At 45.3% G+C, this 24993-nt stretch overlaps 2 protein-coding genes across 6 annotated transcripts; one reads left to right on the forward strand and one right to left on the reverse strand.

Annotated features, from left to right (window-relative positions):
- Positions 1-370: 370 nt before the first annotated feature.
- On the reverse strand, positions 371-12004 carry LOC106635332 (endogenous retrovirus group K member 10 Np9 protein-like). 4 transcript variants are annotated; one of them, XM_055101747.2, is made up of 3 exons: positions 11757-12004; positions 5425-5542; positions 371-1281 (listed from the first exon to the last, which is right to left on the reverse strand). In XM_055101747.2, the coding sequence occupies exons 1-3, from the start codon at positions 11838-11840 to the stop codon at positions 1184-1186; spliced, it is 300 nt and encodes a 99-aa protein (XP_054957722.1). In that variant the 5' UTR covers positions 11841-12004; the 3' UTR covers positions 371-1183. The 4 variants fall into 4 exon arrangements, 3 of the variants coding, with proteins under 3 accessions (XP_054957722.1, XP_034790723.1, XP_014202565.1); XM_034934832.2 differs by having other exon boundaries at positions 5467-5542; positions 11757-11989; XM_014347079.3 differs by lacking the exon at positions 5425-5542 and adding an exon at positions 11248-11291 and having other exon boundaries at positions 11757-11989.
- Positions 12005-12121: 117 nt separating this feature from the next.
- On the forward strand, positions 12122-19625 carry ENSA (endosulfine alpha). 2 transcript variants are annotated; one of them, XM_003817297.6, is made up of 4 exons: positions 12122-12336; positions 14158-14283; positions 15942-16108; positions 18891-19625. In XM_003817297.6, the coding sequence occupies exons 1-4, from the start codon at positions 12280-12282 to the stop codon at positions 18904-18906; spliced, it is 366 nt and encodes a 121-aa protein (XP_003817345.1). In that variant the 5' UTR covers positions 12122-12279; the 3' UTR covers positions 18907-19625. The 2 variants fall into 2 exon arrangements, with proteins under 2 accessions (XP_003817345.1, XP_003817346.4); XM_003817298.7 differs by lacking the exon at positions 12122-12336 and adding an exon at positions 12539-12689.
- Positions 19626-24993: the final 5368 nt, after the last annotated feature.

Raw genomic sequence — 24993 nt, forward strand, 5'->3', positions numbered from 1 at the left:
GCTCAGTAATTTAGCTATATCAAGGATAAATGGGCTGGGCACGGTGACTCATGCCTGTAATCTCAGAACTTTGGGAGGCCCAGATGGGTGGATCACCTGAGGTCAGGAGTTCAAGACCAACCTGGCCAACAGGGTGAAACCCCGCCTCTACTAAAAAAACAAAAATTAGCCAGACATGGTGGCGCGCACCTGCAATCCCAGCTACTCAGGAGGCTGAGTGAAGGGGTGGCCTGCCCCTCCACACTTGTGGGCATTTCTTGTCAGGTGGAATGAGAGACTTAAGAAAAGAAGGAGACACAGAGACAAAGTATGGAGAAAGAAAAGTGGGCTTAGGGAAGCGGCGCTCAGCATACAGTGGACCCGCACCGGCACCAGTCTCTGAGTTCCCTCAGTATTTATTGATCATTATTGGGCATTTCTCGGAGAGGGGGATGTGGCAGGACAATAGGGTAATAGTGGAGAGATTCGGTCAGCAGGAAAACATGTGAACAAACGTCTCCGCATCATAAACAAGGTAAAGAAAAAAGTGCTGTGCTTTTGATGTGCATACACATAAACATCTCAATGCCTTAAAGAGCAGTATTGCTGCCAGCATGTCCTACATCCAGCCCTAAGGTGGTTTTCCCCATCTCAGTAGATGGAACATACAATCGGGTTTTACACCGAGACATTCCATTGCCCAGGGACGAGCAGGAGACAGATGCCTTCCTCTTATCTCAACTGCAAAGAGGCCTTCCTTCCTCTTTTACTAATCCTCCTCAGCACAGACCCTTTACGGGTGTTGGGCTGGGGGACGGTCAGGTCTTTCCCTTCCCAAGAGGCCATATTTCAGACTATCACATGGGGAGAAACCTTGGACAATACCTGGCTTTCCTAGGCAGAGGTCCCTGCGGCCTTCCGCAGCGTATTGTCTCTGGGTACTTGAGATTGGGGAGTGATGATGACTCTTAACAAGCATGCTGCCTTCAAGCATTTGTCTAACAAAGCACATCCTGCACAGCCCTTAATCCATTTAACCCTGAGTTGACACAGCACGTGTTTCAGGGAGCACAGGGTTGGGGGTAGGGTTACAGATTAACAGCATCTCAAGGCAGAATAATTTTTCTTAGTACAGAACAAAATGGAGTCTCTTATGTCTACTTCTTTCTACACAGACACAGTAACAGTCTGATCTCTCTTTTCCCTACATTTCCCCATTTCCTTTTCGACAAACCACCATCATCATCATGGCTTGTTCTCGATGGTCGCTGTCTCTTCGGAGCTGCTGGGTACACCTGCAGACTAACAACAGACAAAACAGGCACACAAGGATTAATACGAAATTTATAATAGTAGTACTTCCGATGGTCTTAACCCAAGTGACAGGGTTAAGATTTGCGAGGCCATCAGCCACTCCTGCGATTGCCTCAGTTTCTGGTACCAAATTTAAATGGGCTTTTGATGCTTCGAAAATTGGTTCTCTATCTTAAGAGGAGACTCAGACTTAAACAGTAAGAGAATATTAACCCCAGAGGCAATAAAAGAAATTAAATTAGTGGAACAAAAAATTCATCAGTGCAAATGTTATGCCCAGACCATTAGTTCCCCAAAGAAGACCACCAGAGTCCAGAGTCAAAGCCAAGCGGCAAGGATCTTTACTACAAGTTCGAACCTGGTCCCTCCATTCCACAGCATACAAGAGGGCCCTGAACAATGCGAGTGTTTGCTTTTTATAGCCTGAAAGTTACAGGGGAACAAAGGAATTCTTTTGGTTCCCGCTCTTTCAGTAAAGCTTTGAACGGCTGTCCCCTTATCGGAGACTTTCCTGGTGGTGTTTGTACTGGGCTCAGGAAGTTTGAGAGATATATGGCGATATGTGGTGGGATGGGAGGATGGGATGTGTTTGTACTGGGCTTGTTTGTTTTGAGCCCGGGGCTGAGGAATGTGCCCGGCTCCTTTCACAAATAAATAGAATAGATCCCTTAGCCCCACTCCAACTTTTGGTTTTTGCTACTGCACATTCTCCAACAGGCATCACTGTTCAAAATACTGATCTTGTGGAGTGGTCATTCCTTCCTCACAGTACAATTAAGACTTTTACATTGTACTTGGATCAAATAGCTACATTAATTGGTCAGGCAAGATTACAAATAATAAAATTGTGTGTAAATGACCCAGACAAAATAGTTGTCCCTTGAACCAAGGAACAAGTTAGACAAGCCTTTATCAATTCTGGTGCATGGCAGATTGGTCTTGCTAATTTTGTGGGAATTATTGATCATCATTACCCAAAAACAAAAATCTTCCAGTTTTTAAAATTGACTACTTGGATTCTACCTAAAATTACCAGACGTGAACCTTTAGAAAATGCTCTGACAGTGTTTACTGATGGTTCCAGCAATGGAAAAGTGGCTTACACAGGGCCAAAAGAGCGAGTAATCAAAACTCAATATCAATTGGCTCGAAGAGCAGAGTTGGTTGCAGTCATTACAGTGTTACAAGATTTTGATCAACCTATCAATATTGTATCAGATTCTGCATATGTAGTACAGGCTACAAGGGATGTAAAGACAGCTCTAATTAAATATAGCATGGATGATCAGTTAAACCAGCTATTCAATTTATTACAACAAACTGTAAGAAAAAGAAATTTCCCATTTTATATTACTCATATTCGAGCACACACTAATTTACCAGGGCCTTTGTCTAAAGCAAATGAACAAGCTGACTTACTGGTATCATCTGCATTCATAAAAGCACAAAAATTTCATGCTTTGACTCATGTAAATGCAGCAGGATTAAAAAACAAATTTGATGTCACATGGAAACAGGCAAAAGATATTGTACAACATTGCACCCAGTGTCAAGTCTTACACCTGCCCACTCAAGAGGCAGGAGTTAATCCCAGAGGTCTGTGTCCTAATGCATTATGGCAAATGGATGTCACGCATGTACCTTCATTTGGAAGATTATTATATGTTCATGTAACAGTTGATACTTATTCACATTTCATATGGGCAACCTGCCAGACAGGAGAAAGTACTTCCCGTGTTAAAAAACATTTATTATCTTGTTTTGCTGTAATGGGACTTCCAGAAAAAATTAAAACTGACAATGGACCAGGATACTGTAGTAAAGCTTTCCAAAAATTCTTAAATCAGTGGAAAATTTCACATACAACAGGAATTCCCTATAATTCCCAAGGACAGGCCATAGTTGAAAGAACTAATAGAACACTCAAAACTCAATTAGTTAAATAAAAAGAAGGGGGAGACAGTAAGGAATGTACCACGCCTCAGATGCAACTTAATCTAGCACTTTATACTTTATATTTTTTAAACATTTATAGAAATCAGACTACTACTTCTGCAGAACAACATCTTACTGGTAAAAAGAACAGCCCACATGAAGGAAAACTGATTTGGTAGAAAGATAATAAAAATAAGACATGGGAAATAGGGAAGGTGGTGACATGGGAAATAGGGAAGGTGGTAACATGGGGGAGAGGTTTTGCTTGTGTTTCACCAGGAGAAAATCAGCTTCCTGTTTGGATACCCACTAGACATTTGAAGTTCTACAATGAACCCATCGGAGATGCAAAGAAAAGCACCTCCACGGAGACAGAAACACCACAATCGTGCGCCATCGACTCACAAGATGAACAAAATGGAGTCTCTTATATCTACTTCTTTCTACACAGACACAGTAACAGTCTGATCTCTCTTTCTTTTCCCCACAGCTGAGGCAGGAGAATCACTTGAACCTGGGAGGGGGAGGTTGCAGTGAGCCGAGATATCACACCATTGCACTCCAGCCTGGGCAACAAGAATGAAACTCAGTCTCAAAAAAAGGGACAAATGTATAATTTAAATCAATCATTCCTTTAGCAATCATAGTTTTTACACATTATTCTTAAGCAGAGCTTGGAATTAGAAATAGCTTGATCAGAAAGTATTTCCCAAAAGAATTATTCATCTTTTAGATATTTCAACTAATCTCTTAAACACATTCATAATGTATTTTCACCGTAATTGCCTAAACCTGAATTCAACCAATAGTGTCCATTTTCTTTCTCCACGTCACCTAGCATAAATATAACCTGCCTTATTTTATCGCTTTCTTAACCTTTTTTTTTTTTTTTCTGAAACAGGGTCTCGCTCTGTTACCTAGGCTGGAGTGCAGTGGTGCAATCATGGCTCACTGCAGCCTCGACCTCTCGGGCTCAAGCCATCCTCCCACCTCAGCCTCCCAAGTAGTTAGGACCACAGAAATGTGCCACCACACCTGGCTAATTTTCTTTCTTTCCTTTTTTTTTTTTTTTTTTTTTTTTAAGAGAAGGGGTCTTGCTATGTTGCCCAGGCTGGTTTCAAACTCCTGGACTCAACCAACCCTCCTGTCTTGGCCTCCCAAAGTGCTGGGATTATAGGCATGAGGAGTCACTATGCCCAGATTTTTTTTTTTTGAGACAGAGTCTCACTTTTTCACCAAGTAGGCTACAGTAGAGTGGTGTGATCACAACTCCACCTCCCTGCTCAAGCAATCCTCCCACCTCAGCCTCCCAAGTAGCTGGGCCACAGGCCTGCACCACCATGCCTGGCTAATTATTTTATTTTTTATTGTAGAGATGGGGTCTTGTTGTGTTGCCCAGGCTGGTCTCAAACTTCTGGGCTCACATGATTCTCCTGCCTTGGACTCCCAAACTGCTGGGATTATAGGCATGAGCCACCCACCCAGCTACTCCTTTCTTATATCCAACTGAGCTAGTTCTGTCGATCTTTTCTTTTTTTTTGATACGGAGTTTTGCTCTTGTTGCCCAGGCTGGAGTGCAGTGGCGCACGATCTCGGCTCACTGCAACCTCCGCCTCCCAGGTTCAAGCAATTCTCCTGCCTCAGCCTCCCGTAGCTGGGATTACAGGTGCCCTCCACCACGCCTGACTAATTTTTGAATTTTTATTAGAGATGGGGTTTCGCCACGTTGGCCAGGCTGGTCTCGAACTCCTGACCTCAGCTTATCCGCCCTCCCCAGCCTCCCAAAGTGCTAGGATTACAAGCATGAGCCACCGTGCCTGGCCCTCTTAGTTCCCTTATTTTTATGAGTTATGATTTTATCTTTTTGAAATTTACCTTTAACCCTGCACTACTCTGATTACTTGGCTACTTTCCTTAAGCTACATTTAAAGACAGCCCTGACTGCAAAGGAGACAAGGACAGGACAGGGCTTGATTACGTTCCTGGTATTCTCAGTTTGGCCCATCAGAGGAATGGTATGTGTTTTAAACCCAGCCATTGGCTGGGCACGGTGGCTCATGCCTGTAATCCCAGCACTTTGGGAGGCCGAGGAGGGTGAATCATTCAAGCCCAGGAGTTCAAGACCAGTCTGGGCAACATAGTGAAAACCTGTCTCTACAAAAAATACAAAAATTGGCCAGGCGTGGTGGCACACACCTGTGGTCCCATCTATTCGGGAGGCTGATGTGGGAGGATTACCTGAGCCCAAGAGGTGGAGGTTGTGGTGAGCTGAGATCGGGCCACTGCACTCCATCCTGTGCAACAGAGCAAGACCCTGTCTCAAAAGAAAAAAAAAAAAAATTAAACCCAGCCATTTCTGTAGTCTGACAACTTTTTTTTTTTTTTTTTTTTTTTTAAGAGAGTCTCACTCTGTTGCCCAGGCTGGAGTGCAGTGGCACAATCTCGGCTCACTGCAACCTCTGCCTCCTAGCACTTTTAATCCCAGCTACTTGGGAGGCCAAGGCATGAGAATCCCTTAAACCGGGGAGGCGGAAGTTGCAGTGAGCCGAGATCGTGCCACTGCACTCCAGCCTGGGCAACAGAGTGAAACTGAGACTCTGTCTCAAAAAAAAAAAAAAAACAAAAAGAGAGAAGAGAAATTAGAGGCTCCCTTTGTCTTCATAAAACCCCAGTACTCTAGCATGATTGTCAAGACTTCTCAGGACCCCAGCAACGTGAAAAACTTCGTCTTGCTACTTCACACAGGTTCCTGGATCAGCCTTCTTTTCCAGTTTTCCTCTGGGAGCTTTTCAAAAATATGTATTTCCAGGCCCCAGTGTAGAGATGCTGACTCAGCTGGAGTGACATAGGGCCAAGAGTTTCTGTATTTTTATAAAGTTCCCTGGGAGCTTCTAATCAAACAAGTTTGAGAACCAGGGATCCACATGGAGGTTTCTTATGGTTTTGTGTCTTTTCACATGAAGCTCCTTCTGCCTGAAAAAGGCTTCTTCGCCTTCTTTTCTTTTTAATCTGAATTATTCCTATACTTCCTTCAAATGTCACATTCTCCTGGAAGCTGCCTTTGATACCTTTTCCAGTGTAAACTGTCTTTATCTGCCCACTCATCTGTGAACAACTTGAAAAGACCGTCCATTATCTTTGCATCCACAGTGCCCAGAACAATACCTAGCACATAGTGAATGCTCAGAAAGTTTGTTGGATGAAAGGAGTCTCTTGCTGCACTAGCAGAACCTCATTCCCTTTAGGGAACTCTTGCTACAATTTCCCTCTTCTTTTCCTACTGTCCTCTGTCAGGGGTCAGTCACCCTCTGTCTGACCTTTTATAAGATGAGATGGTCCTCTAAATTGTCTTCCCTTCCTCTCTCCCCTTACCAGTCTCCAACCTTCCCGTTCATCCTCATAATCCCGGCTTAGTTTCTATCCCATCTGAAATGTTCCGTAACCACCTTACCCAGAAATGATCCTTTAAACACTGAACATACAAATCATTTGATAAGGGTCGTACAGTTGTTTCTACATAGTATGTGTTGGAGATATACAGCTCATGGCCAAATATGGGTCATGGTCACCCTTTCCTAACCTCCTCCCAATTATTATGCTCTAGGACTTCAACATTTGCGGCTTCCCACTTGCTTGATTACATGAAGTGGCTTTTTTTTTTTGAGATGGAGTTTCGCTGTTGTTGCCCAGGCTGCAGTGCAGTGGCGTGATCTCAGCTCACTGCAACCTCCGCCTCCCAGGTTCAGGCGATTCTCCTGCCTCAGCCTCCCAAGCAGCTGGGATTACAGGCATCCACCATGCCTGGCTAATTTTGTATTTCTAGTAGAGCCGGGGTTTCACCATGTTGGCCAGGCTGGTTTTGAACCCCTGACCTCAGGTGATCCACCTGCTTCGGCCTCCCAAAGTGCTGGGATTACGGGCGTGAGCCACCATGCCAAGCCATCAAGTGACTTTTTTTTTTCAGATGGAGTTTCACTCTTGTTGCCCAGGCTGGAGTGCAATGGCGTGATCTTGGCTCACCGCAACCTCTGCCTCCCAGGTTCAAGCGATTCTCCTGCTTCAGCCTCCCCAGTAGCTGGGTTTACAGGCAGGCACCAACATGCCCGGCTAATTTTTTTTGTATTTCTAGTACAGACAGGGTTTCTTCATGTGGCCAGGCTGGTCTCGAACTCCTGACCTCGGGTGATCCGCCTGCCTCTGCCTCCCAAAGTGCCGGGATTACAGGCGTGAGCCACCGCACCCAGCCTATCAAGTGACTTTTATAGCCATGCCATATCTGCCATCAATTATAGTTATTATGGGATAAAGCTTAACATAACCTGTAATTTCTCTACCTCCCAAGATATAAACTAACATTTTAGTCTCATTGCAACCTCCTACTCTTCAGCCTCTCTCATTCATTCCCACCAAATCTGTGCTTCATCTGTCTCATGTTCTTCATGAGACAGTTCTTCAACACCTTCCTGTTCTCCTAGTTCATCCGTCTCATTCCATCTTTCGTAAAGAGCCTAGATGCTGTGGTCAGCTATTTCAACAAACTGGCAAACCAATCTCTAGACTTCCTTATTGCCCTCCTCCCACTGTTCCCTCTCTACTAGTCCTGTTTTTTCCATTCTAAAGCAGCCAGGAGTTATTGACCAAAGTCACAAAGCCATGCTGATTGGGACTACTATAAATTCTAATCTACTATTTAATCTCAGCTCTTTCTTGCTATTTGGAATCATTGCCATTTTCTATAGAACTATTTCCAACCTCTATTTTTTCCTAGATCCTCTATCTCACCCCCATCCTTTTTATTTTCTTTTTTTATTTTATTTTTTATTTTTGAGATGCAGTTTCACTCTTGTTGCCCAGGCTGGAGTGCAATGGCGCAATCTCAGTTCATTGCAACCTCCGCCTCCCGGGTTCAAGTGATTCTCCTGCCTCAGCCTCCCAAGTAGCTGGGATTACAGGCATGCACCACCATGCCCGGCCAATTTTGTATTTTTAATAGAGACGGGGTTCCTCCATGTTGGTCAAGCTGGTCTCGAACTCCTGACCTCAGGTGATCCACCCGCCTTGGCCTCCCAAAGTGCTGGGATTATAGGCATGAGCCACCGCACCCAGCCCTTTTTATTTTCAAAAGATTGACCATACTCAGAAAAACAAGTCCATTCAGTGTGACTTTCCTAAATGTTTAGCCATGCAAAATCTCTGTACATTTGAGCTCCCACTCTTCCTTTACAGTTGCCAAAGTCAACCTGTCTGCCTCTCTCCCTCTTGACCTACTAACTTTCTCTGAGACTTTAATTCTTTCAGTATTGCCTCTTTATTTATTTATTTATATTTATTTGGAGACAGGGTCTCACTCTGTTTCCTGGGCTGGAGTGCAGTGGCCCCACCTTGGCTCACTGCCACCTCCGCCTCCCAGGTTCAAGCCATTCTCCTGCCTCAGCCTCCCTAGTAGCTGGGATTACAGGTGCCCACCACCACATCTGGTTACTTTTTGTATTTTTAGTAGAGACAGGGTTACACCATGTTGTCCAGGCTGGTCTCGAACTCCTGGTCTCAAGTGATCCACCTGCCTCAGCCTTCCAAAGTGCTGGGATTACAGGAGTGAGCCACCGCGCCCAGCCATTATTGCCTCTGTAAAGTAAATAATTACATTTTTAGTTTTTCTCTCTCAATTAGCTCATTCCCCTTTTCTTTTCCTTCTTTCTTTTTATTTATTTATTTTTGAGACGGAGTCTCACTCTGTCGCCCAGGCTAGAGTGCAGTGGCACGATCTCAGCTCACTGCAACCTCCGCCTCCTGGGTTCAAGTGATTCTCCTGCCTCAGCCTCCTGAATAGCTGGGATTACAGATGCATGCCACCACCCCGGCTAATTTTTTTATTTTTAGTAGAGATGGGGTTTCACCATGTTGGTCAGGCTGGTCTCGAACTCCTGACCTCGTGATCTGCCCACCTCAGCCTCCCAAAGTGCTGGGGTTACAGGCGTGAGCCACCACATCCAGCCTCATTCGCCTTTTCTAAAAACGTGCTTGAGTCTTGCCTATTCCCAAAAGAAAATCTGCTGCTACAGCTCTGCCCTTTCCTTGCTTTACTGTTAAATATTGCTACCACTGTTCAATATTGGTACCACCTCCTCGCTCCTTAACGTCTTGCGATTGACCTCTATCACCTCCATCTTTAATTTCTGTATTACATTTAACATTGACAACCTGCCCTCCCTTTCTTCATTTGCTTTCCATGGCTCTTCTCTCTTCTAATTCTCTCCCTACCACTCTGATCATTTGTATGTCTTTTGCCAACTTTTCCCCACGTTTCTGTCTTGGGAGTTTTTTTTTTTTTTTTTTTTTTTAAGAGACGGGTTCACTCTGTTGCCTAGGCTGGAGTGCAATGGCATGATCATAGCTCACTGTAACCTCAAACTCCTGGCTTCAGGCGATCCTCTCACCTTGACCATTCAAAGTGTTGGGATTACAGGTGTAAGCCACCCACCGCACCTGACTGGAACCTCTTTTTTTCCTACATTCTCCTTTGTGATCCCATCAACTTCCACAACTTTACTTACATTTATGTGAAAAAGTCCAAAATTTGTACATCTTTAGCGTCTACTTTTCTCCCAAACTCCCACACTTACATTTCCTAGAACCCTTAAATTTCAGATATGGAGATCTTAGAGGTCATTTATCCTAAGTCTTCATTGCCTGGATGTCTCCACCAAATGGTTCATTCGCTTTTAATAAAGTCCATGTTTTCAGGCCGGGCACGGTGGTTCACGCCTGTAATCCCAGCATTTGGGAGGCCGAGGCAGGCAGGTCACCTGAGTTCAGGAGTTTGAGACCAGCCTGGCCAACATGGCGAAACCCTGTCTCTACTAAAAATACAAAAATTAGCCGGGCATGGTGGCGCGCACCTGTAGTCAGGAGGCTGAGGCAGGAGAATCACTTGAACCCGGGAGGCAGAGGTTGTAGGGAACTGAGATTGTGCTACTGCACTACAGCCTGGGTGACAGAGCGAGACTCCGTCTCAAAAAAAAAAAAAAAAAAAAAAAAAAGTCCATGTTTTCAAAACTGAATGCCTTATTTTCTCTCTGCTTTTCAGCTCCATTCCCAAATTGACTCCTCTTCTTGAATTTATTGTTTCTATAAATAATCACCTTGAGGCACACAGTCTTCTCATTCTCTATTCAATCAGCTGCTAGTCTAGTGGATTCCATTGTCACAGACTCTCTTGGTTAGGTTCACTATTTTCTATTCTTAACTACTACGTTTCTAGGTTAAATCCTAATTATCTCCTACCTAACGTTTGCAGAGGACTCGGCTAGACTGTTCATCTCTGGTAGTTTTCTGCTTGGAATTCTGAGTCTTTTTATTCATTACCACCAAATTATCTCCATAAAGAGCAATTCTTATCTGCCACTCTTTTTTTTTTTTTTTTTTTTTTTGAGACGGACTCTCACTGTCACCCAGCCTGGAGTTCAGTGGCGAGATGCGATCTCGGTTCACTGCAACCTCCGCCTCCCAGGTAAAAGCGATTCTCCTGCCTCAGGCTCCTGAGTAGCTGGGACTACAGGTGCACGCCACCACGCCTGGCTAATTTTTGTATTTTTAGTAGAGACGGGGTTTCTCCATGTTGACCAGGATGGTTTCTATCGCCTGACATCATGATCCACCCTCATCGGCCTCCCAAGGTGCTGGGATTACATGCGTGGGCCACCGTACCCAGCCTTGTTTTGTATTTCTAGTAGAGACAGGGTTTCACCATGTTGGCCAGGCTGGTTTCGAACTCCTGACCTCAAGTGATTCGCCCGCCTACGCCTCCCAGAGTGCTGGCATTACAGGCGTGAGTCACCGCGCCCAGCCAGGCCTGTAAGCTTTCTAAGGGCAGAGACTGCCTTACTATACACGTACCCCGCCCCCCAACTAACACAGTACCATCCACATACAGACAGACGCCCAGGAAATGTTAAACTGTAATTCTGGATAAGTTAACTAGTATTAACCGTATTTACTAAATGTTTACCACATACTTACACTGTCCTCCTTGTTTCAAGGAGCGTAGTCCCCAAGGGATCACCCTGATGGAATATAAAAACTACACATAAGAGTGAAACTACGGAACGTAAGCCATTAGTGTTTTGCAAGACAGCTCGGGTTGAGACTCAGTCTCTCTCTTCCACAGGCCAAGTGACACATCGTAATACCATTGGTACCGTTTTATTTTATTTTTCGCGACAAAGTCTCGACCTGTCACCCAGGCTGGAGTGCAGTGGCGCGATTTCGGCTCACTGCAACCTCCGCCTGCAGGGTTCAAGCGATTCTCCTGCCTCAGCCTCCCAAGTAATTGGGATTACAAACGCCCGCCACCACGCCCGGCTAATATTTATATTTTTAGTAGAGACGGGGTTTCACCATGTTGTTCAGGCTGGTCTCGAACTCCTAACCTCAGGTGATCCGCCCACCTCGGCCTCCCAAAGTGCTAGGATTACAGGCGTGAGGCACCGCGCCCGGCCTGTTAGTACTATTTTAAAATCGAATCTGACCTCCAAATCATTTTCTGGAGCTCGATCATTTTCTGCTAACACCGCAAAGCTTAATCCTCTCCACCTGAGAATAAAAGGTTCCATCCTTCCGCTCTCCAGTTTGACGCCCTGCTAAGTCTCTCGGACGCGGGGGGCTGGTGTGAAGGAAGCCGGAGCCCACCAAAGCTGCAAAAGTACCACAGCCAGCAGCCCCGCCCCCGATATCCCCCACAGGCTTCCAATTGGTCCTTGTGGCTCACTCTCTTTCCAGGTTGGTGTTCCAGCTTGCCGGTCGCCTCTATAGAGCCCACCTTTAGACGGCGACTATTGGTAGATCGTTACGTCATTGCCCTATCTACCTCACTCCCACTGGCTCTCATAGGAAGGGGCGGTCGCAACGTCACGGGCAAGGGCCGCCATTTTGACTGAGCAACCCTAGTGACAGGAGCCGAAGCAGCAGCGCAGGTTGTCCCCGTTTCCCCTCCCCCTTCCCTTCTCCGGTTGCCTTCCCGGGCCCCTTACACTCCACAGTCCCGGTCCCGCCATGTCCCAGAAACAAGAAGAAGAGAACCCTGCGGAGGAGACCGGCGAGGAGAAGCAGGTGAAGTGGAAGGGGTGCGGGCGGGCGAGCTGGGGAGACCGTGATGGGGCGGGAGACGGTCTCCCACCAGTGCGGATTGGTCGCCATGGTCTCAGGCTCCGCAGGGGTTGGCCACTTTTTGCGTCACGCTGGGTGAGCTTCAACACGACATGCTGCTTAGGCGCTGGTTAGTTGGGTCGTTTGTCACTCAGTACTGTACTCTTCCTGATTGGCCAATAGGCCTACCGCTCAAACCTTGGACGCTGTGCTATAATTGGCCGAGCATGGACGTGGGGCGGGTGGTTGGAAAGACGGTGAATGGAAAGGGGATGGCTGGTGGTCTTGGGTGTGATGTGTGTTATTGGTTTGTAGAGGTAAGTGACCCAGCAACCGGGCTGGGGCCCGCAGCCTCAATCCGCAAAGATAGGGGTCGAGGTAAAGACGTTTAAAAAAAAACCAGTATTGGGGGAGGGGAGAAGTGTAATTATTATGATGGCTAGTTTAAGGCGGCAACTTTCTCAAGAGACCTATTTTAGTAGCTAAGGATGGTCTATTGCTCACCTTCAATGAGGACCCAGCAAGATTGAAGAGGGCTAGAGTTCCAAACAGAATCATGGTAATTAAACTTGGAAAAGACGCCGACAGGGTCGTGAGAAAGACACTTCTCTCTTCCCCTAGACTTCCAAGGCAGGGACTTAGTGCACCTGCGATTCCGTGATGGAAACACTAACGCCAAATAAACCCCTTATTGGGGTTTGTATTTGACTTTTAAAATTTAGTACTGGGTTCAGGTACTCATTAAATACACTTGGTGTTATATCTGTGCGTAATTTCCAAGAGAAAGGAATATAATTCCACTAAAAAGAGTCATACGTTGACTTCATATCTTTTCAAAAACTCACTAAAGGGCAGCAGGGACCACAAAAAAAAAAAAAGAGATTGACTACAGTAGTGAGAGTCCCTGCACCACCAGGGTAGGTATTGATTTTTTTGATGAAAACTGGTGGGTAAATACTAGTGAGCCTACTGTATCTTTGTTTTCCTGAGGTTAAAAACAGTATCATTTTCCTCTCTGTTTATCAGCTTGCTACCATAATATTTGTGGAAATGTTGAAGCAAGGCTGTGCCATTACTCAGGTGGAGATCTTTGGAGAAGGCCACATAGCTAGCCGCCTCCACAGGGAGACCTAACAGGTGGCTTAGACCTTGAATAAAGAAGGAACTGCTTTGTCGTGTAGCAATTTTAAAAAAGAAAGAAAAAAATAAGGAGGAAACATTTAGCAAACTATTTTTTGTTGTTGTAGAGACGGGGTTTCAACATATTGCCCAGGCGGGTAGTGAATTCATGAGCTCAAGTGATGCACCCGCCTCAGCCTCCCAAAGTGCTGGGATTACAGGCATGAGTCACTGCTCCCAGCCCCAAACTATTTTTTTTTTTAATTTCTCATGTGACATGTAGGATAGCCTAGGGAACCCTGCTACTCATCCTCTATCACCAGAAGCCCTGCTTTTTTCTCTTTGTCTTTCTTAGCATTTGTGCTGAGTGATATGGCCCACTCTGTGATTAAAGTATTGTGTTTAGTATTACCTTTAGCCCAATACGCACAGGTCCCTGGCTGGTTCCTTGGGTGAAGTGTGAGAAGCAGCTTGTCTTTTTCTCTCACAATAGTCATCTTGAGCTTTAGGGATTTTAACAAAGGTCTAGCTTTAACAGCAGAGTAGAGATAGCATATTTACAAGTGGGTGGATTTCCAGGAGAAGTTGATAGTATAGTTGTTATCAGATGTGAGAAGCTGTTGTTTCTCAGTCTTTAATTTTATTTGGCTCATTTGTTTTCTCCAGGACACGCAGGAGAAAGAAGGTATTCTCCCTGAGAGAGCTGAAGAGGCAAAGCTAAAGGCCAAATACCCAAGCCTAGGACAAAAGCCTGGAGGCTCCGACTTCCTCATGAAGAGACTCCAGAAAGGGGTATGGGGCATAGTCTCTTACCCTCTTTCTTTGGAGCCAAAGGAGGTTCTTCGAATGAAGTCTGTAGAGGTTCTACTGGATCCTTTTCTGGAGGTTTTGTTGTTGAACAGAAGTAGAGGCGAATTTGAAATTTGAAAAGAGCAAGTCAAATTAATGTAAATCCCTGATGTGGTATCAATTCCCTCCTGATTTCCCATGTAGGAAATTAAGGCCTAAATTGGAGCATTTGGGTGTGTGGGGAAATGAGGGAAAGATGTTAGAAACTGAAATGCAGACTGCCCCCAGGCATTTGCCTGTTTGAATGTTGGAGGTTTTAGGATTGTGCACTTTTTAAGCATTAGAGATAAATTTTGGGATGCATCATTTCAGAAGAAGATCAAACCATCTCTCCTACAGAAATAAATCCTCAACTTGAAATGAATCAGTTTCTTCATACCCTTGAAGTGAGCACCAGCCATTAATTATACTCCTGCAGCAAATGTATTTTTCTTGTTCAGAGTGGTCCTCCTTACCAAGAGAGAGTCTACTTTCATAGCCATGTAGCTCCTGATCAGATTTTTAGTTCCCAAAGGTACCTAAAGCTGACTGAGGGATTATATTATCGTTTTTTTTAAAAAAAATTTGGCCAGGCGCGGTGGCTCACGCCTGTAATCCCAGCACTTTGGGAGGCCGAGACGGGCGGAGCACGAGGTCAGGAGATCGAGACCATAGTGAAACCCCGTCTCTATTAATAATACAAAAACTTAGCCGGGTGTGGTGGCGGGCGCCTGTAGTCCCAGCTACTCGGGAGGCTGAAGCAGGAGAATGGCGTGAACCCGGGAGGCGGAGCTTGCAGTGAGCCGAGATCGTGCCACTGCACTCCAGCCTGGGCAACATAGCGAGGCTCCATCTCAAAAAAAATTTTTTTTATTTTCCTTACTCTCCTCTGCAATGACTGTAGGATTATAAATCATTACATTGGAGTGTGCTTCTCTGTGTGGATGAAATGGTGGGTGAAATATCCCTGTGGAGGATTCCAGTTATTGAGTCTTAGTCACAGATGATAATGTGATGCTGATTTGCATTTACCTTGCTGGAGGCAAGGCAGGCGTGGGCAGGCTGTCACAGTCATGGAACATGTGTGGGAGCTGTGAGAGTCAGAAGGAAAATACATTATCCTCATGAACAGGCCCAGTTTCTATTCCTGGTCTGGGAGAATAATCATTTTGAGGTTGTTGGCTTGTAGTTGATCTCCTGGTGGCTAGGATAGCCCCATATTTATCCTTCTCTATATCTTATTCATTTCTGTTTCTCCAGTTCCAGGCTATTGCCCTGTACCCAGTAAGGTCCTCAGTTACCCTTTATGAATAAGTGATTTTGGTGGAACGATCCTCTACTGAGTGGAGTACAAAGGATGGCAGGGGCTATCCCTTGACTCCAAAACTATATACTCTAGCTGGGAAATTGCTTACGTACCTGAAAAAGTCAGAACACACTGGGGAGAAGACATAAGTACATGTAATTAATGTTAAACTGTGTATGCATGAGGTTAATCAAGGAAGACTTCTTGAAAGATCCGAGTGTGCATGAGGGTTTATAATGGATGTGAGATGTGAGTCTCCTTGTTTTTGAGGAAGGCCAGAGTCCTCACTCACCTAAACCTCCCTCTTATCTCTTAGCAAAAGTACTTTGACTCAGGAGACTACAACATGGCCAAAGCCAAGATGAAGAATAAGCAGCTGCCAAGTGCAGGACCAGACAAGAACCTGGTGACTGGTGATCACATCCCCACCCCACAGGATCTGCCCCAGAGAAAGTCCTCGCTCGTCACCAGCAAGCTTGCGGGGTAACCTGAGCCCCCCTCTCCTCCCCTTCCTCAACCACTGGACGTTTATATATTATAGGCAGGGATGAAATGGGCACCTAGTCAGATCTTCTCAGCTTGCTAGCCAGAAATGACTGTGATTCTGCTGGGGGCTGCTGAGAAGGTAATGTAGGTTGAAAAGGGGCTCTAAGTTTATTTATTTCGTTAGATTGACACTTCCACACACTCCCTGTAGTCCAGGTAGGGCCCAGAAATAGGAAAGGCTAGGATTGGATAATGCTGCAAATGCTTTTTTTGTGTGAGAAACTGGAGAGATGTGATTTCTCCTTTTGGGAGAGAATGTCCCAACATTGATTAGGCTGAGCCTTGGGAATAGTTTGGCAGGTTTAACATCCCAAGGCTAACCTAACGTAGTTGGGAAAGGTAGATTGAATGAGACATGTTTTCTGTGCTTCTAAGTGTTCTGTCCCTTAGGCTGCTATTGCTTCATGTTTCCATTATGGCAGGTTTAGAGAATCCTTAAAAAGAAAAATTGACTTGTTTGCCTAAAACTACAGTGCCCCCTTAGCCTCCATTACTTAGTATCTCTTACAGTTTGCTCTGGCTCTCAAATAGTATAAAGATTGATGAACATTATTCACAGAAAATGGGCACCTTCTCTCTCTCTTCCAGCATGTTGCTTTTGAAAGTATCATGGGATAGTGGGACGAGCACTGGTTTAGGAGTCAAGATATCTGGGTTCTCACTCTACTCAGTCCCAGCAGAGCTGTTGTATAACCTTGGTTAAGTCATTTAGCCTCTCTGGATTTCTATTTCCTCGTCTGTAAAATAGAGTTAAATATATGTAAGATTGATTCTGATTCTGAAGTCTTAACTGCCAGCAGAAAAACTCCATACTGTTCATTCTAAAACTAAAAGTGAGGAAGGCTCGTGGGTGGTGAACCTCTGCTCTGTAATACTGGGAAAGTACTACAGAGGGGAACCATTTGAGGGATACATGAGGAGAGAGTAAATTGAGGTTTGGGGATTATAAATTCAGGCAAGAGAACCTTATAGATATCACAGTCTTGAGAGTCAAAAAAAAAAATACTTAGGAAGCTAGCCATGGAAGCTTCTCGCCTCTGACCCAGCCCACTTTCCCAGCCTACCTCTGGGCCTTAGCTGCTAAAAAGCTTCTCTGGCAGCGGAGCTGCAGGCCTGAGGAAACATGCTCAGTCATGCACATATGTTGACCCATGTTTCAGATGCAGTCTGATACCAGGTATATTGTTAGGGAAAGAGGAAGAAGGGTAAACTGAGCTAGCCCCTGGGGCTGAGTACTCCTGCAGGGCTGGAGGAACAGGTTCTTAGAAGATGATTCACCTTGGAGGAAGCTGGGGAAAGTGGTTAGGGAGGGAGAGGAGGAAGACTGAGAAATCTCTGCATTCCCAGAACTCAGCAACCCAGCTCTTTTATCATGAGGAGAGGTAGCCATGCTGACTCATGAACAGGTGGAGGAAAGGGGTTGCAGGTGACCAGCATCTTCAATCTAGTTATCACCAGCTTGGCTAGAATTTTATTGAACGCAACTTGCTAGTTATGACAGAGAGGACCAGGGTGAGAACTAATGCTCAAGAGAGCAAGATTCTGTAATCCTCTTGCCCTCTCACATCACAAATTCTGATATGCCAAACATTTGGCCCAATGAGAATGACTGATAGACTTGCTGATGTGCATGTGGGGGGATGAGGTGTGTATATGCTTTTCTCCTGACTGGCCATTCAGTGTTCAGGCTGTCATTCAAATTGGATAGGAGAAAGTTGGTGAGGAAGGAATGGAGAGAGCAGGATCCCTGGACTCCCTGGTCCCCAAACTCCTTGACTGTCACTTGTAATTGTATATAATTTTTGTGTTTCTTGCTCCATTTCCTCATTCTGTCATCCTTAAAGTCCATGTGGGAAGGGGAAAATGCTGAACACCATTGTATAGTTTCTTCAACTGTCCCAGCCATGTTGTACATAGATATGTCATGTTATTATATATATAAATATATATATAATTTTGTACGTTTTCTTCATCTCCGATCTTCTCAAATTCTGTACTTTTTTTCTTTTCTGTCTGAGCTGCTTTCTCTATCATTCAGCTTGAGTCCTCAAGACTACTGGTCACAATGAGTCTGATTTTTAGGAAGGAATAGGAGGAGCAGGGAAATCAGAAAAACTGTTGGTCTCACTCTGTCTCTCTACCTGGTCATCTTCAAGGCTAAGAAAACAAACAAGCTACATTCTGTATTTGCCAGTTTCCACAGCATGAAGTACATAGCTTCCTTAGCAAGGAGTGGTCATTCCAAAATCCAAATGCAAATTGCTTTGATTAAACCTAGATTATTAAATCCATTCAGAACAGCATGTGTGTGGTCTGGTTCTGGCCTCCACACAGTCACCACCTCATCACTGTGCTACCTCAGTCTTTGCAAGTAGCTGTGGCCATGCCTCTGAAACAGCCTGCTCTGAGCCAGGCAGCTTACCCACCTGGAAACCTCCAGTTATTTTGATCTTATCTAAAGAATTATTTTTCTATGTTTGTTATCCATGGATATCCCAGAAAGGCAGATAACGTTGTTTCGTGGATAGGAAAAGACTGAAATTCTATTTTTTGATTTTTTTTGCAACTCCCTTATGGATAGGATTGAGACATGCCAGGTAGCCTAATGGTTGTTAAATGTGGAGGAATCATGGGGTAGAGACTGGGTTGGAGTTCAGGGTTTTTTTCCCCTATTACTTGACAGTGTTGTTTTTTTTTTTTCTTCTGTGTTCGTCCGCAGTGGCCAAGTTGAATGATGCTGCCCGGGGCTCTGCCAGATCCTGAGACGCTTCCCCTCCCTGCCCCACCCGGGTCCTGTGCTGGCTCCTGCCCCTTCCTGCTTTTGCAGCCAGGGGTCAGGAGGTGGCTCGGGTGTGGGCTGGAGAGGCAGAAGCCCTTTCCTGTTGGTGTCCCAGCACATGGAGCCCCTTGGGCTGAGCACCAAGACCTTGAACCTTTTTTGTTTTACCTTTTTTCCAAATAACAGTTGGGAGAAATATCAATGAAATTCTCGGGGTGGGGGTGGGGTTGAAAGGGTGGGGTGGGAGATAGGGAGGAGTATGAATTAGGGCTTGGAGTTGGTAAAAACATTCCTGACTATCCTTCTTAACCACGTGGCTGATGTGGGGTAGGTATGAGGGGAAGGAAGTGGAGTAGCCTAATGAAAAGGGGTTCTAGTTGAGCTCTGTAGATAAATGCCTTGTTTCAGTGTGGTTGGAGACCTGGTGTCAGATAAAAGAAACTCCATCCGCACAGACAGATGCAAACAGCTCCTCTAGTTCTGCAGAGCTAGTTGAGAACTCAACATTAATCATTTTAAAAAGTACTGTCCTTGAAATAGATTTGCTGTGGGAGGAAGGGCAGTGAGTGTGGGAGAAAGGAGCCGTGAGCGTGGGGAACCCCACAGAGCCCAAAGGACTTTTTCAGTATTCGAAATAAACAAAACAAAAACCCATGAAAAAACCCAACCCAGAAATACTCTGAAGCAGTTGGTGTGTTTTATTGGGGTTTGGGAGGGGGAAGAAAACAATACTGAAGACACTGTTAATGTGAGATGCGGCTGAGTTCCCCAATACCATCACTTAGGAAAGGGAGCAGGAATGTTGGCATAAACCTTGCCCATCCCTTTGTTTCTGTAACTAATGTAGAAGGTGCATCAACCTCAGTTTGTGGCTCACAAAATGAGGCATTTAAGATATTTGATCTAAATGGTTTCTTGACACCTAAGCCTAGTCCAGGTTTAGCAGAAAAGGAGGCCCAGTCTCCTTTTTCCCTCTGTCTTCCATTCCTTTTCAAGTTCCCATGTTTGTGAGGGAGAAATGTGACAAACCAAAAGAAATATATTATTTCTTTGTAATAAGCCAAAAGAAACTCAAGTCTTTCTGCTGGTGGCCAGCAGGAGGCAGAGTGATTTCTTTCCTCATGATGTGCCAATCTGCATTGCTGGAAACCTGCTACTGAAAGAAGTTAAAAGCTGCCTGTGAATGTAACGTACAAAAGAAAGGTTACCAAAGGAGAAAAAACTCCAGCGGGTGTACGGTGGCTCACGCCTATAATCCTAGCACTTTGGGAGTCCAAGGTGGGTGGATCACTTGAGGTCAGGAGTTTGAGACCAGCCTAGCCAACATGGTGAAACCCCGTCTCTACTAAAAATACAAAAATTAGCCGGGCGTGGCGGCACATGCCTATAATCCCACTTACTTGGGAGGCTGAGGCAGGAGAATCGCTTGAACCCAGGAGGCAGAGTTTGCAGTGAGCCGAGATTGTGCCATTGCACTCCAGCCTGGGCGACAGAGCGAGACTCCGTCTAAAAAAAATAAATGAATAAAATAAAACAAGTACAAATTTAAACTAGAGACACAAGTTAATGGTGTTTATTGTGGTGGGGTTAGTGAGCCATCCCATGATTTCCTCCTGAGTATGTTATCCCTGGTTTGTGTTTGCCAGCTGGGGAATGAGGTGAGGTCTGTGAGGCTGAATGTGGGATCATTCAATTTCTTTCTTTTTTTTTTTTTTTTTTTTTTTTTTTTTTTTTTTTTTTTTTTTTTAGAGGCAGGATCTTGCTCAGTCACCCAGAATGGAGTGCAGGGTGCAAACACTCACTGTAGCCTCAACCTCCTGGGCTCAAGTAATCTTCCCATCTCAGCCTCCCAAGTAGCTGGGACTACAAGCACACGCCACCACACCTGGCTAATTATTTTTTGTAGAGATGAGGATTCACCATGTTGTCCAGGTGAGTCTCAGAACACAGGCTTAAGCACCTTCCCATCTCAGCCTCCCAAAGTGCTGGGATTACAGGCATAAGCCACTGCTCCTGGCTGAGAATATATTTTCATCCTTTCTTTTGTAGAGAGGATCTCATTTTGTTGTGTAGGCTGCTCCTGAACTCCTGGCCTCAAGCAGTCTTTCCACCTCAGCCTCCCAAAGTGCAGGGATTACAGGTGTGAACCACTACACCCAGCAGTTAGTGCAATTTCATTTTAATACAAGTGAGGAAATTAAGGTATAGAGATAAGTTACTTGTAAAGTAGAAAAGCTAGTTAGCTGAAGAGCTTGAGTTAGTATCTTAGGCTTTTATATTATTTCTTCCCACTATTCCTGGCTTCCCTGGTCCTCAATTTTAATTTGTGGCCTTAAGAAGCCTGGGGTGCCAAAAATGTTTGGGGCTATCTGTATTTCATGTTACTCCTTAGCCTTTTTTTTTTCCTTTTAGTTCTTCACCACTGCACACTTGGCAGGATGTATCCCATTTTAAAACTTGCCAGTCCATCTCCTTCACTCCCATACTGTAGGGCTAGGCAAGCAAAGCAAACTGATTCTGCAATGCTTCTAATAGTTATTCCTGCTCATTATTTTAGCTAGATGTATTCTAAAGTCTTTATCCCAAAGAGTTGAATCAAAGGTTCTTCCACTCCTCCAACCTGATTGTGCTGACAAGCCACTAAGCTGAGCCATCTAATATACAGGGTGGCAGGGATGAAGTCACCATTACTGTCCAACAGCTTTTATTTTAAGCTGGTGTGGGCTGGGCATATCAAAGGCAAAGAAAAATAACCTGGAGAGTTGCCATTGAGGATATATCCACAGTGAGCCAACAGCACCCACACAAGCAGCCCTCGTCTGTATAATGCCCTCTACTGGGTCTTGAGGGAGATTAAAAAGAAAGATCTCTTCCACCCTGGGGAACCTGAGATATGACAGCAGCACACAAATATAGGCAGATTTATAGTTCTAAGCAGAGTTCCAGTAGCTAAGCTAAGGGAAGGAGAGTCAGGAGATAAGCTGTTAGCTGAATTTTATTAAAGACAGATGACTTCACTAGTAAAGATAAGGTGGGACCTCCCGTGGTTGGGCTGCAATATTTTAAGTCCCAAGTGACTGCTGAATACTCGCTTTGCAGTTGGAAAAATAAGCTGTTTTTGGCCAGATAAACAGTGTAAGAGGTCATTTCTGCTCTAGAGGAACATGTAACCTAATTGAGACACTTCTACATATAATGCAAGATAGCATATGGTTAGTCAAGTAGTAGAATTCTGAGAAGAGAAAATCTGACTGGACTCATTAGGTAAACATAAGTGGTGGAAATGGACATTTAACTGGGCCTTGAAAGGTGGGTAGTATTTAAACAGTCCAGTTACTTAATAAGTGTCCACAATATGCCTGGCATTGTGCTAAAATACAAGGTAAATGGTATGTGGCTGCCTCTTTCAAGGAGATTACATTGTAGTGGTGACCTACACATGAAGAAATCATATTACAGTGTTAAACTTACAGCAGTGGTGGTCTAGCTATACAGAGGAATAGGGACACGTAATTAATTAATAATAGTTTTTTTTTTTTTTTTTTTTTTTTTCTGAGACAGAGTCTCCCTTCGTCACTGGAGTGTAGTGATGTGATCTTGGCTCACTGGAACCTCCACCTCTGGGTTCAAGTGATTCTGCCTCACCCTACGGAGTAGCTGGGATTACAGGCATGTGCCACCATGCCCCGCTAATTTTTGTATTTTTGGTAGAGATGGTGTATCACCATGTTGGCCAGGCCAGTCTTGAACTCCTCACCTCAAGTGATCCACCCACCTCAGCCTCCCAAAGTGCTGGGATTGCAGGCTTGAGCCACTGCTCCTGGCCTGTTGGTTTTTTTTTCTTTTTAAGACAGAGTCTCACTCTTGTCGCCCAGGCTGGAGTGCAGTAGTGAGATCTCAACTCACTGCAACCTCTGCCTCCTGGGTTCAAGCTATTCTCCTGCCTCAGCCACCTGAGTAGCTGGGATTACAGGTGACTGCCACCACACCTGGCTAATTTTTGTACTTTTAGTAGAGACGGGGTTTCGCCATGTTGCCCTGGCTGGTCTTGAACTCCTGACCTCAGGTGATCCACCTGCCTCAGCCTCCCAAAGTGCTAGGATTACAGATGTGAGCCACCGCGCCTGGCTGTGGTTTTTTGTTTTTGTTTTTTGTTTTGTTTTGTTTTTGTTTTGAGGCAAGGTCTTGCTCTGTTGCCCAAGCTGGAGTGCAGTGGTGTGATCTCAGCTCACTGCAACCTCCACCTTTTGTGTTCAAGCGATTCTCGTGCCTCAGCCTACCAAGTAGCTGGGACTATAGCCATGCACCACCATGCCCGGCTAATTTTTGTATTTTTAGTAGAGACGGGGTTTTGCCATGTTGGCCAGGCTGGTCTTGAACTCCTGACCTCAAGTGATCCACCCGCCTCGACCTCCCAAAGTGCTGGGATTACAGGCATGAGCCACCGCACCTGGCCTTTTTTTTTTTGATGCAGGGTCTCTGTCCCCCAGGCTGGAATGCTGGAATGCAGTGGTGTAATCCTGGCTCACTACAGTCTCAACTTCCTGGACTCAAGTGATCCTCCCACCTCAGCCTCTTGAGTAGCTGGGACTATAGGCTCAAGCCACTGTGCCCAGCTGATTTTTGTATTTTTTGTAGAGACAGGGTTTTGCTATGTTGCCCAGGCTGGTTTCGAGCCCCTGAACTGAGTTCAAGTGATGTGCTCTTGTCGCCTCCCAAAGTGCTGAGATTACAGATGTGAGCCGCCATGGGGGCCTAGTATTTTGAGTACTTACTATGTGTCAAGCCCCATGCTAAGTGCTTATTTTACATCTCATTTAATCCTTAAAACAATTTTATGAAGTATATACTCTTAGTATGTCCATTCTACAGATGATAAAACTAAGACAAAATAACTTGCCCAAGCCCTAAGTCACACAGCTTCTGAGAGCAGTGACAGGATTTACTCCGCTGCCTGCAGAGGGATAGGGAAAAGAATGATCAGGAAAGGTTTCATGGAGAAAGTTCTGAAGGATGAGCAGGATTTCTCCAGAAAGGTAAGGTGAAGGGGCATTTTGGTCGAGGGACCAACAAGTAGAGAAGGATGAGAAGGATGGACTCTTTGGTATTTCTATAGTGGCAGTATCAAGTGAGTCCTGGAGAGTGTTTGGAGACCTGGCCAGGAAGGTAGACAGGAGTCATGTTACTAGAGGATACAATAGGCAGGCAGGCCTACGTTACAGACAAGGGATATAGTCAGATTTGTGTTTTAGATAGGTTGCTGCCAAATTGTGTGGAAAAGGGATTTAAAGGGGGATGGATTTAGTGATGGACTGGTTCTAGTATTAGGCTGTCTGGTGTTAAATCCTGATTTTGGCCTGGCATGGTGGCTCACACCTGTACTTTCAGCACTTTGGGAGGCCGAGGCAGGTGGATCCCCTGAGGTCAGAAGTTCGAGACCATGGCTGGGCGTGGTGGCTCACGCCTCTAATCCCAGCACTTTGGGAGGCCGAGGCGGGCGGATCACGAGGTCAGTGATCCCCCTGCCTTGACCTCCCAACGTGCTGGGATTACAAGCATGAGCCACCGCACCTGGCCTTTTCTTTTTTTTTTTTGATACAGGGTCTCTGTCCCCCAGGCTGGAATGCTGGAATGCAGTGGTGTAATCATGGCTCACTACAGTCTCAGCTCCTCACTACGAGGTCAGGAGATTGAGACCATCCTGGCTAACACGGTGAAACCCCGTCTCTACTAAAGATACAAAAAATTAGCCGGGCGTGGTTGCAGGCGCCTGTAGTCCCAGCTACTCGGGAGGCTGAGGCAGGAGAATGGCCTGAACCCAGGAGGCGAAGCTTGCAGTGAGCTGAGATTGCGCCACTGCACTCCAGCCTGGGCGACAGCGAGACTCCGTCTCAAAAAAAAAAAAAAAAAAAAAAAGTTCGAGACCAGCCTGGCCAACATGGTGAAACCCCCGTCTCTACTAAAAATACAAAAATTAGCCAGGCCTGGTGGCAGGTGCCTGTAATCCCAGCTACTCCGCAAGCTAAGGCAGGAGAATCGCTTG

This window comes from Pan paniscus, chromosome 1 (assembly GCF_029289425.2).
Source record: "Pan paniscus chromosome 1, NHGRI_mPanPan1-v2.0_pri, whole genome shotgun sequence".
In the NCBI taxonomy this organism is placed as follows: Eukaryota; Metazoa; Chordata; class Mammalia; order Primates; family Hominidae; genus Pan; species Pan paniscus.

Bases quoted from the DNA above. Each gene is read 5' to 3' on its own strand.
- LOC106635332 (XM_055101747.2), bottom strand. From the start codon at position 11,840: ATGGAACCTTTTATTCTCAGGTGGAGAGGATTAAGCTTTGCGGTGTTA. The intron at 5,543-11,756 runs GTCAGATTCGAT...CTTTTGAGACAG, and splicing joins CTCCAGAAAATGATTTGGAG to GGTCTTGCTCTGTTGCACAG. The intron at 1,282-5,424 runs GTGTGTGCCACC...GTCTGTTGTTAG, and splicing joins CCGAATAGATGGGACCACAG to TCTGCAGGTGTACCCAGCAG.
- ENSA (XM_003817298.7), top strand. From the start codon at position 12,600: ATGGACGTGGGGCGGGTGGTTGGAAAGACGGTGAATGGAAAGGGGATG. The intron at 12,690-14,157 runs GTAAGTGACCCA...TGTTTTCTCCAG, and splicing joins TGTGTTATTGGTTTGTAGAG to GACACGCAGGAGAAAGAAGG. The intron at 14,284-15,941 runs GTATGGGGCATA...CTTATCTCTTAG, and splicing joins TGAAGAGACTCCAGAAAGGG to CAAAAGTACTTTGACTCAGG.